Consider the following 12,348-nt stretch of genomic DNA (forward strand, 5'->3'; position numbering starts at 1 on the left):
TTCTTGAAAGACTTGAAACAAATGCAGAATCAGAACGTGGATTTCTGGCACTTTTCAAAACAGTTGCCTTTTGAAATCCACACAGGTGGAACACTATATAGTGATCTTGAGATTAGCTGAAAACCTTTGAACTTTTCTTGATATATGCTTACATTAAAATATATGGAAACCTATATTTCCCTAAGATAATAAGCACCAAAAGTTCTTCACCAAGAAATGCTGGATTATAAATGAATGCACTCTTATGTGTTTTCTCATTGTCCTTTCTGTATTCTATGTTGACTGAACATAAAGGGAGAGACAAAGGAAAGTGCAAAACTTAATTTTGTGGACACTGATCATTATAATCAGCCTGATATATTGCTCACTTTCAAGTCTTCACCCCAACCACTAAGAACTACTTTTTATTTAAAAACCTCAATACCATCCCAACTTTAATTTTAACGTAAACTAAACGAAGTTCTGGGAGTGCTGAGTTTGTATTGAGGCAATACAGGTAGTCCTCAACTTACAACCATTTGTTTAGTGATGTTTGAAGTTACAACGCACTGCAAAAAGTGATTTATGACTGTTTTTCACACATTTTGATCACGTGACCATGGGGATGCTGCAATGCTTATTAAAGCACTGCAGCATCCCCATGGTCACGTGATCAAAATTCGGGCTCTTGGCAACTGGCATTTATCACAATTACACTGTCCTGGGATCATGGGATCACCATTTGTAACCTTCCCAGCTGCTTCCAACAAGTAAAATCAATGGGAGAAGTCAGATTTGCTTAACGACCACATAATTCACTTAATGACTGCAGTGATTCACTTAACTATGGCAAAACGGTTGTAAAATGGGACACAAATCACTTAACAACTGCCTTGCTTAGCAACAGAAATGTTGGGCTTAATTGTGATCATACGTCGAGATTACCTGTATTACAAATGGCCTAAAACAGTTTTCTAGGCTAAAAACGTGGTTTAATTGTATTATACTTAATGCATTAACCAAATTATTCCTCAGGCTTGATATAACAATTTGTATTTCTTTTAACTTCTGCATTCTGTCAGTCCAAAGCGTACCGTATATTGCCCATGGCGAGAGATAGACCTTAGAGCAGTGGTTCTCAACCTTTCTAATGCCGCGACCCCATAATACATTTCTCCATGTTGTGGTGACCCCCAACCACTTATACATCACCGGGTGCCAGGGGCGTGGCCAAAGGGGGGAAAATGGCAGACAGCCCTGTTTGGCGACCCCTGTGAAATGGTCGTTCGACCCCAAATGGGGTCCTGACCCACAGGTTGAGAACCACTGCCTTAGAGTGTTCTTCATTTTTGGAGCTTTTTAGAGAACTTGGACATTTGTATTATTTTGGGTGGTCCTATTAATTATTTCACTGTTTAGATAGTGGATTGTATTGACTGAATAGTTAGAATATTTCTTGCTGTTCCAACAGATCCAACAAGATAATCATGGCTCCAGATGGGCTCAGATAGTGCCATACTATGTGATCCAGGTAACATGCTATCTGTGGTAGCACCTGCCCAGCCTTCCTCCAAGATCTGCTTTGCCCAAATTTTGCCAGCCTTTCAAAAAGGTGTAAAGACCTCGCTGTTACCTCATGTGTTAAAGCAAAGCTGCTAAAGGAGCTCAACATGTGATTTTAGGGAGTGTGACTTGCTTTTAAAATGCCCCAGACTTTATATTGTTACAACTACTTTTAGAGTAATTGTACTTTTCTGTTCTGCTTTTATATTAGTTTCCGAATTGTGATTGGCCTCTTTGAATTGCTTAAATTGCAAAGCCATATACATTTTTCTAAATAAAGAAACAAATATTTCTCCTATTTCAACCATTGATGGGCGGGGGGTGTCGATGGAACAGTAGAGGAAATCTCTTCAAGCTTGAATTAATTTGGAAGAAGATATATAACCTATATACAGTACATATTACATATAAGATTGCAACATATTGCCTTATCACACAATCACAAACTAACTTACTTGCTACTTTAAACATCCCAGTTCTTATTTATCTGAATTGCTTCTGAGTTCCTAAATGGGAAATTCTCTTTGTGAAACTGTTGTTCTTAATTAACAAAGGATACTCCCTTCTTTACTCTTCTCTTGAACGCTCTCCATCCCTGGTAGGGCTGATGCAACACGTCGGAAGAGCTAGAGATATCGAGGCCAATGGGAGTTGGGATTAAACAACAAGAAAAGAAACAATCATGACCTTTGCATCCAAAATGAAATTGAAACTAGCAACAATACTGTGCATGTGACTTTTATAAAAGAAGAGTCCCAAACTGTCTCCCACTAGTGCATTAGCTGAAAGTTACAAGAACGAGTGCTCTTCAGATTAGTATCACAGGAAAAAGCCCTTCCATTGAACAGTGAAAGCCACATGTTTCCAGGAGGTATCATTTCAATTTCTAGCATAGGAAGTAATATGCCCGGAGAGCCAACTGACTGCAAATCAGGGATGAATTAAATAAAAATGATTTTTGTATAAAGTGATGGCATCCTGAAAATAATCAGGTCATGAAGGCCTATTTGCTATATAACACTTTTTACCAACAGAATAATAATCTCCGTATATATTCTCCCCCACCCAATCTTGTTATGTATCCTTTCTCATGTATGAAAAATGCAATTTCTTATGTGTACCCAAGAATAAACATTGCATTACCTGTTTTACATTGTATCCCGTTTTTGCACTTGTTTCAATAAACATGACATTCAGTTCCTTAGCTCTCTGTTCCCCTTCTTCAATGGTGATTTGCCTAGAGTCAGACAGAGGGAAAACGGTAGCTGATTCAATGCAAGTGGGGAAGTGGGGAAAACAGGATATCTTGGAATTGGGATCCACCTACGTCCGTAACAAATGCAAGGAGAAATACTACTCTAGGGAATCACTTCATTTGACAAAGAGACCTTAGAGCACGGGTGTCAAACTCGCCACGTCACGTGACATGTCTCGACATATCGTGACTTTTGTTTTGCATTGCCACAGCTGGAGTGGGCATGGCCTCTGCATGATACAACCAGCCCACGGGCCAGCACTTTGACACCCCTGCCTTAGAGGTCTTCCACAGTATGAGACTTACTGTCTTTCTTCATCTTTTCTGTATACAGTATAAACAAATTAAGAGACACCTTCTGTAACTGCAATGCTTCCTTTTCATTCTGAAGGTGTCTATTTACCTTTTATCTGCAAGGTCAGTTTTGTTGCCCACTAACATAATGATGACATCACTTCCTCTTTCTGTTCTGACATCATCAATCCATTTGGAAGTTTGTTGGAATGAATTGAGATCTGTGAAGAAAAACCAGAAATTAGGTATGGGGCAAATGCCAGTCTTTCCAACAGATGATGGAAATGGCTTAGCCAATGGATTTGGAGATTTTTTTATGATTTCTGACAATAGTCACAGTACTGAATGAATTTGAGAAAATTCATTCACTCAGAGATAGATAAACTCTGTTTCCCAAATGTTTTTGAACCACAACTCATATAATTTTTAGCCAGTAAGGTTAAAGATGCTGGAATTTTTGCTCCACCAATATCTGGGTTCCTCCCCTCGATCAGAGTGACTGAATATTGAGCTTAAAATGATTATATGTGAAAATTTAAAGGGAATTTTGCACCAATTACTTAAGCTATTTCATAGGATTATTTGAACATTAAAGAGAAGTTGGACAGCTGACTGGATTTCCTTATAGAGAATCTCATTTCCTTAGAAAAAGGGAGAAATAGATACAAGTGTACAAAGAAATGGTACAATAAAGAAGTGATATCAACTTTTCTGCCTATTTTATGAGGCTAGAGGAAAGAAGAAATAAAAGCGATTCAAAGAAATCAAAACCAAGGTTTTGGATACAAACATCAGGACAGTGAAAGCCAAAAGAGACAATATTTGAATACAAAAAATTTACATAAGATATTTTTATAATGATGGGAATGGACAGGAAGTGAACAGAAGGTTGAAGATTTGTTGCTTTATTACAATTGTAATCCAAACAGTGACTGGGCATGACATCAAATGTGCCTTTTACCACAATGTCCATTAGAATGTTCTCAGCAGCACCTCATGTTTGCCTATAGAAGAAATAGAACTAATGCCAACTGAGAAATTTCTCTCAGCTGAATTTTTTTTATCAAAACACAGATTATTACTTCCCCTCCCCCTAGCCAATTAATTTTTAAACATGCATATCACATGCAACATTTATAAAATTTACAACTAATTTGTTTTTCAACCACAAGCTACAAACAGAACTAATCCTAACATTTTAAGCATTTCTGTAGTAGTAACTTGCAGCCGCCTCCAGACATTGTTCTGATAAAGTATCCCTTGGGAAAGACATTTTGTATAGCACAGCTGTAAATTCCAAGTACAGTAAATGCTCTTTCCCCCACTATTCTTGTTTTGTAGACTATTTGGTCGCATGGGTCTTTTGTTCACACAGCTAATTTTCTGTGTATACCTTCACTGGCAACAGCTTCAACCACAAGTTCTTCTAAGACAAATAAACTGTGGCAGGAGGCCCAAGCTTTCTTATTCGACAAATCACTGATGCCTACATTTTTTTCTAAGAGAGTTAGTTGCCAGTTAGAGACAGAGCTAATGCAACTATAGCAACCAAAGCAGTGCTCTCAGTCCTCCCAAAGCAATCCATTAGAAAAGAAGCATTTATACTGAGCCACTTTTGTCTGTTCACTCAACTGCATTGGTCAGCTGGAGCCACCAGAGGGAGGCACATCCTCCTTTCTGCCACTTTCCGCTCCTCTTATGTTCATTTCAATAAGAACAATGCAAAGGCGAGAGATGGCTTCAGAAAAAGTTAGTGTTTTCATGGCAGAACCTGGATCCAGGATTTCAGGATCAGAATTGTTTTATCTTGGTAGCTCCTTCAGCACGGAGACAGGTTTTGTGGAAGGAAGAAAGCAAGTGCTATCTGAAAGTCATTGATTCATTGAGGGAACTAAACTATGGAATTTTCCCCCAGAAGGTTTGTGGATGGCCACCAGTTCAAATGACTTACAAATGAAGGATAACCAGTAGTGCAGGTTAAGTAACTTTATGAATAATTTGTTGAGATGGTTGTGGTCATTTCAGATAATTCTTTTTCCACACTACTATTCCCTGTTTTACAACCACTTTTTACAGACAAGGAAAAGATGCCATTGCTGATAAAAAAAATGTGCTTATGCAATAACACCAGTATAGTTACAGACACCACATATAATTGCTTCTGCTATCCTGATGTTAAATACTGTTTCTTGAGAATAGGTACTATGCATCTATGTAGGAAAAAATAGTTCATTTTTGAAATCAAAGGAATAACAAACACCTGTAAACACAAATATTTATCTGTTTTTGTTCTGTTCTGTGCGTTGGTAAGGCATTGAAACGAGGCAGTAGTAACAACAGATGCTTCTTTATTTCAGCTTTAACAGAACAATACAAAATGGCACTGATCCCTTTTATACCTTTTGCAAGGAACAGCTTCAGCCAATAAATGCAATGTATTTTCCCGCTCTGCGCAAGCGCAGTAAGCTGGAGACAGCCTGTCTGACCCGGGCAGGCCATGTGGTCTGCCCGGGTCTCTCTGCAGCTTCATGAACCTGCTCTGTCAATCACAGGCCCAGGACATAGCAGTTTTGATTGTAGTATACCACAGGAGAGATGCAAGGAAAAAGGTCTAGTGTGTCCCTCTAGGGGTAGGTCAGCCAATGTTATCATGCCTGTCATCTCTGCCTCTCTGAGTGATCATTTGGAAATATTCTGGCACTGGGCACTGGCCCTTCACCCTGTGGTCTAGCTGAAGCTGGAGATAAGACTGCTGCACTTCTACCTTTCCCATAATGTAGATCTGATGCGGGAGACTTTTCTTATGAACTGGATTTGCCAATGTGGTTGTAATGGGTAGATCACTCCTGGAGAGCTATGGATTAAAACTGACCATCAGCTAAAAGGTGTTATGTAGTCAATCACTCCCTTTCAGCCTATTTGAGGATAAAATGGATGTATGTGAATATTACAAATTAAGTGTAATTTGAAGAAAGCGTGGGATATAAATATAATAAATCAAACAAATACAAGCACTGTTTTAAAGCAAAAGTGCCACAGATTGTTCTGGTGATGGCAGTTGGAGCCATTCTGAGAAATATTACAGTGATAGATACTCAAAGGAAAACAGGAGTGCAATCAAAAGTACCATCGCTTTAGATGCAAACATGTTAAAAGAAATAAACTAATGTGTCATTTTTTAAAAAAAAGACCCACAAAAATGTACATAGCCTATTTATAAAAATACCAATCAGAAGATATTTCAGTGTTTTGCCTGTTTACTAATTTCACTCGGTCCATAAATCAATTCATCTTTACCATATGGGCAGTATTACATACACAAAAGGAAATAATGTACTCTTAACAAGATTTAAAAAACATTGATCTAATTGTTCAGGAATGAACCAGTGTATAGTTAAAGGATTCCTGCTTTACTTGGCATGAGACTTCCCACTGGTATCAAGTCTAATAATAGTGGAAGCAGAATGTGGGATTATTTAGACTATCAAGCTACTCCTTAAGGCAGTGTTTCTTAATCCTGGCAATGTTAAGATGTGTGGACTTCAAATCCCAGAATTCCCTAGCCACCACCTGGCTAGGAATTTAAGGTATGCCTCTAATATTCATTGAACCTCTTAACAACTAGACTTCTCCAATGCAGATATACAGAGCCAGTTTGGTTAAGACATTGGGCTAGAAGCTCAGAGACTGTGAGTTCTAGTCCCCACCTTTGGCCAGTCACTTTCTCTTTCACCCTAGGAAAGAGGCAATAGCAAACCACTTCTGAAAAACCTTGCTAAAAAAACCCACAATCACCCCAAATTGATAAGATTAAACAGAAGAAAAATAATACCTTGGATTACAATTGTCCACATGAGGGAAGCTTTACTTCAACAAGATTGAAGAGTACTGGATGGGGAAGCTGCTAACAAGGACATTTAGAATTCCTGCATTCTACTGCAGTTTAAAATATTGTGGTAGCATAAAGAAGAACAGAGCTAAGCTCTCCAGTGTTACATCTCACATTTTTTCAGTACAATCCGTCTAATATAATCATTTGTTTCACTTTATATTGAGTAATGTGATATACTATGTTATAGAGCAGAGGTCCCCAACCTTTTGGGCACCAGGGACCGGTTCTGTGGAGAAAAGTTTTTCCACCAACTGGAGGTATGTGGTTTTGTGTGCTGCCTGCATCCCACAGATGGGGCTTTGCTTGTTTGTGTGGACCGGTTGCTGGCATGCTGCGGACTGGCGGTTGGGGACCCCAGTTATAGAGAGGACTAATATTGAACTAAAACTGCCTTTACAGTGTATTTCCATTTAGACAACCACATCCAAACTTAACTCACTTGTGATGTCATAAACCACCACAGCTACTGTAGAGTCACGAATGTAACTGGGAATCAAACTTCGGAATCTCTCTTGGCCTGCTGTGTCCCAGAGCTGCAACCGTACCTGCCAGGGCCAAGGGAGTAGAGCAGCAAAGAGAAAGGCATATACACATATACACACACAATTAGGAAGAGAAACAGATATAAACAACAGGAAGAAGAGAAAACAAAAGTGATAAAGAATTAAACAAAAGAGGCTTCTAGCCATGTGTTTTGTTTTTAAATTGATCACGTAATGTTTTATTCATGTCTTTTAATTATTCAAATCATTATTTATAATCTTATGTAATGCCCACACAAGATTACAAGCCTATAATTTTATGTATTTATAATCTATAGCACATGCATGGAAAGAAATGTATCTTGTACATTGGTTTCCCCCAACCTGTTTGTTTTGATTAGAAAAAAAGTAGTTGTTCCCTGTGGATAGAGCAGAAAGTACATCAAAATTAAACTTTGCAATTTTGGCACAAAATTTAAAATAGGGAATATTTGAAGAAGTGAGGGGGAAGAATTAATTTATGTATGGAACTTGAGAAGAAAACTTTAAAATTTTGGACATACTATCTGCTTTGACAGACTTGTACTCCATCTTCACAGAATCTTTGATCCAGAAAAGGTTGTATGTTTTAAAGTATGAGGTTGAAATATCTAAAAATTCTTATTTTAAAAACTTGGCATCTTAAAAACATATTAAAAATGTTATAACTATGAAAGTTTGATATAATGAACAAAAAGAAAGAGGTCACTGAGATAGAAATTTGAAGGAGAGATGCTGCAATAGTTGGTTTTAAAAAGCAATTGGGATCAGACTACAATAGTATCACAAAAGACACAGCCAGTTTCACTGAAAGAAAGGCCTGGGCAATGCATATTTGCATTGATTCATGAGATTTGCAACATGATCTGTAGCTATCTGCATTTTTAGAGGGATCAGGAGGATCAGTACTCCAGGAATACTCAAGCATTGTGTCATCATAAAGTATAATTGGGCACAAGAGTTTTACACATATACAAAATACAAACTGACTTATGAATATTTGTCAAAGGAATGCTTCATTAAACATAGTCTGAATGCAGATAACCTATCCTATGGGACATTTGACTTTGTTTTCCCCAGGGCAGGGGTGTCAAACTGCTGGCCCATGGGCTAGATGCGTCACACCAAAACCGCGCCCAGCCCGTTGCTGGCAATGGGGAAAAAGTCACGATACATCATGTGATGTTGTGAATTTGACACCACTGCCCCAGGGAAACAACTAGCTTGCATCTTCTGATGAAAGGATAGCAGAAATAAGAAAGCTACAGTATTCATCTTCCAGCTCTTAGATCATACAAACTGTGGGGCAGCCTAGGGAAATTTACCAGTACTTTTCCTCTTGCATTTCTATTATACTCAGCCTGTCATTTTCATAAAAGCAGTTGGAAAGCCTTGGAAACAATCCACTAGGACTAAGATGGATGTTTGAGACTGCATTAACACTGTACCAGATGCTACTGATTAATGCGGTGCCGCTGCTGCTTCTCTCTCATTATTGCTAATGTCCATCTGTGTTGACATTGGATTATCCTTACAAAAAGGTTCTCCCCAAATTATAAATTGTTTTTTTTAAGTAGGGGCAGTGACAGTTCTAAGAAAAAATAGAAACCTCAAAACATAGGCACTTAAGAAAAGCTTGCTAGTTAAGAGGCCACGTATCCCTCTTTGAAGAAATTGCATGCTCCATCTCATCCCAGAGATGGCAGGCAATCATGCTAACGGCAAGTAAGAAAACGGAGCCTTGGGATGGGAGACTACCATGAAATATTATAGCAATATTCCAGACTGGAAAGTCAAAAATACATCCGGAAGAGAGTAATGACAAACCATTCTGGTACTTTTGTCAAGCAAACAATGTGATGCACCCATGAAGCTATCTGCAATCAAGCTCAATTCACAGGTGACTTTATTTATTGCCATGGAAGGAATGCAGTGAAATTGCTAATCCCTAAATTAAGATTCAACCAAAATCCCAGATAAACGTTTTTTGACTTTTACAGTAATCCATGGGCTTTGTAGTCATTATTTACGGAAGGTGATAATTGCTAGCCTGAATTCTGTTCATTTGTCCTACTTCAGCATCGCAAGGAACAACAGCAGAATCTTGTGAAAAACAACAAGAGGCCAGGTGGAAAAAGTGTGATTCCAATTTTTTTTTTAGGACACTATATTCCTAAGAAGATACAGGGCAATATATCAAAAACAACTCTCTACTAGGTATGATACACGGTCAATGGATAAGTTAATTAACTGTTTGATCAAAGGGGGGGGGGGTTAGCATGGAAACCACTTGATGTTTGCCCACTATTTCTTTCTGAACACAGAGCTTGATAATCCCAGTAGTTCAGCACTTCCTGCTACTTACTGTCCGATCTTCCAAATACATGGTTTTAGATAGGAAGTCAATTCCAATTGTAGCCTGTAAGAAAGAGGGAAAATGGAAGAAAAGTCAGCAACTATTTTGATTCAAAATTATTTTTACATTGTACTGCTTCAACAGGTGAATTCAAATATTGCAGCATATATATTTGTTTGTTAAATTTATATGCTGCCTATCTCACCATGGGGCTACTCATCACATCATCACAATACCTGCTGTGCTCCTTGGAAGTTTTTGATTTTTAAATATGGCCCTAGCTGCAAAATAATAGCATTTACTTGATATAACATACACAAATACCAGTTATTTTCTATTACTTGATTTCACATTGATTTCCCAGCCAAACATGCACATTGTAGCTAAGTACATGACAAAGGAGCTCTACAACCTTGGGACTACAAAGCTGACCAGTATAATTAAAAGAGGCTGTGGCAGGTGGCGCTCAGGTGGAGAAGTTCAGATTTCAAGTCACATCTGCTTCTGAGTTTACCTGGTTAATCAAACAGTGTGTGCTGCAGTTTGCAAAGGCATTCTCTCCAGAGGCAGCTGGCCGATATTTACCAAGCCAACACAGCACTGACTCCATATGGTTAGTAGCACCCACAATGAGTTGTGTTTATTCAAGTTTTTTTTTTTAGAAATGCAAAAATAGAATTTGAAAATAAGATGACAAAAATCCATCTTCTATTGTTGAACTCAGCTGGCTGTACTAAGCTGAATGATATAGTTCAGACATCAAAGAGAGTATTTTCAGTGGCACAGCATAGAAAGAAACAGATGGAATTTAATTTGCACATTTTCATGCCCTGGCAGATTAGTTTATTCTGCCTTGCTTATTATTGCTGTAAAAAGCAACATTAAATTGTAGTGAAGGAAAAATAAGGAAATACTCCCATGGCCAAAGGAGCTCCATTCAATACTTATTTAGAACTTCTGGTTGTTGCTGAAATTTTGACATCTCACTAAAATAATTGCATTTCAGAGGGGTTAGTGTTTGCCTTTATTAGACTTCCATAGCAACAGATAGTCTGGGTGGGCATGAGTTCTGAGTAGTTGCATATCCTCCCACCTAAATATTAATGCCATCTTATTTTTAAATTGCTGTCTATTGTACCCATGCCATAAAGATACAAATATTTATCACTGATTTCCAATAAAAGTAATAGTGAAGACCAAACAGCAACAAACAAGGCATGTACAAATGGCAGTCACCAAAAAACTCACAAGGGAGAAATGATTGGTGATAGAGGCAAGTGGGGCACCATCCACCCACCCCTGTACACTTCCTTAGTTCAGGTTGGCTTGGCCTTATCTGGTGTTCACTTACGGTACATAGAATTTGGCCTCTATTTCACCTACCTAGGGGACACCAAGTATCTCTGGTGAGAGCCTATCACTCTTCCTTACTTTACAGCCAGTTCCTACTTAAGCTTCCTGCTCTGAGAACTGCAGAAAGTGATGACTGAATTTAGATTCAATCTTTTAGGTTTCTTAGAATTTTGACTTTACAGTTTAATAATACAATTTAATTTTATATTTCTTGGGAATGTTCTATGTTCAGATGATGGAGTTAATGTCCTTCTACTTTATGGCCTTTTATTGATTTGCTTTGTAACTGCAGCTGTCAGAAAGGATAGAGTGGGATGAAAGAAAGAAAAGCAGTAGGGTCTGGAAGCTAATTAAGTTCTAGATCCTGATATGCACAGTTCCTATAAGAAAAACAAATAATATTTTGAGTTTCAAAGTCTTTGAATCTCAGGAGTAAGAAGGCATTTGAGAAGAAAGACAGAACAACAAAAAGGCTTGGGAGGGCCACTGGGGATGAATAAGAATGGCATCGAATCATTTCTCTGCAAGGGTCCTGTTGGAGGTAAGATCAGAGAAAAATGATGAGAGGCAGAAAAGCCAGAAAACCTTTGCCAGATACCACTTTTAATACAGCTGAATTTAAATAAGTATGTAAGGAAATTGCAAAAGTAGGCCACTATCTACTGAACATTATGTTTAAAAAAAATACAAAAAAAGGATTTTATTAAAAAATACAGTTCTTCATAACAAATTCAAGACTCCTTCTCCTTTAAGATGATATATCTTCATGCCACAAAATTCACCCTGCTGTTGAGGTTAAGTACCTCCTTGCTAGTTCTTACTTTATACAAAAATGTACACAACCTTTACAAATTAGATAAAAGGAATGTTATATCTAAAGAACATGCATTTTTTATATCTATAGGTCCTTCCTGTCAACCATCCCAGTTGGCACATTCTAAAGAAGGAACTCCTGGTTCAAAGGGTTAACTAAGAGTAAACCTTTATTAAAAGATCCGTCTAGGTCAGCGGTTCTCAACCTGTGGGTTGGGACCCCGTTTGGGGTCGAATGACCATTTCACGGGGGTCGCCAAACAATGCAGTCCGCCATTTTTTCCCCCTTTTCCTTAGCTGTGCTACTCCCTTTTATTCTATT

The 12,348-nt window shown here is 38.1% G+C and overlaps 1 protein-coding gene across 1 annotated transcript in view; it reads right to left on the bottom strand.

Moving 5' to 3' along the window:
- RAB6B (RAB6B, member RAS oncogene family) overlaps positions 1–12,348 on the bottom strand; it is a 46,074-nt gene that overhangs the window by 4,718 nt on the left and 29,008 nt on the right. The window contains exons 3-7 of the mRNA XM_039360134.1: positions 9,870–9,923; positions 7,423–7,528; positions 3,201–3,312; positions 2,686–2,779; positions 2,102–2,168 (exon numbers count right to left, since the gene is read on the bottom strand). Coding sequence (XP_039216068.1) covers positions 2,102–2,168; positions 2,686–2,779; positions 3,201–3,312; positions 7,423–7,528; positions 9,870–9,923 — 433 coding nt within the window. The remainder of the gene's footprint in view (positions 1–2,101; positions 2,169–2,685; positions 2,780–3,200; positions 3,313–7,422; positions 7,529–9,869; positions 9,924–12,348) is intronic.

This window comes from Crotalus tigris, unplaced genomic scaffold (assembly GCF_016545835.1).
Source record: "Crotalus tigris isolate CLP2741 ecotype Arizona unplaced genomic scaffold, ASM1654583v1 scf7180000019154.1569036, whole genome shotgun sequence".
NCBI classification, from domain to species: Eukaryota; Metazoa; Chordata; class Lepidosauria; order Squamata; family Viperidae; genus Crotalus; species Crotalus tigris.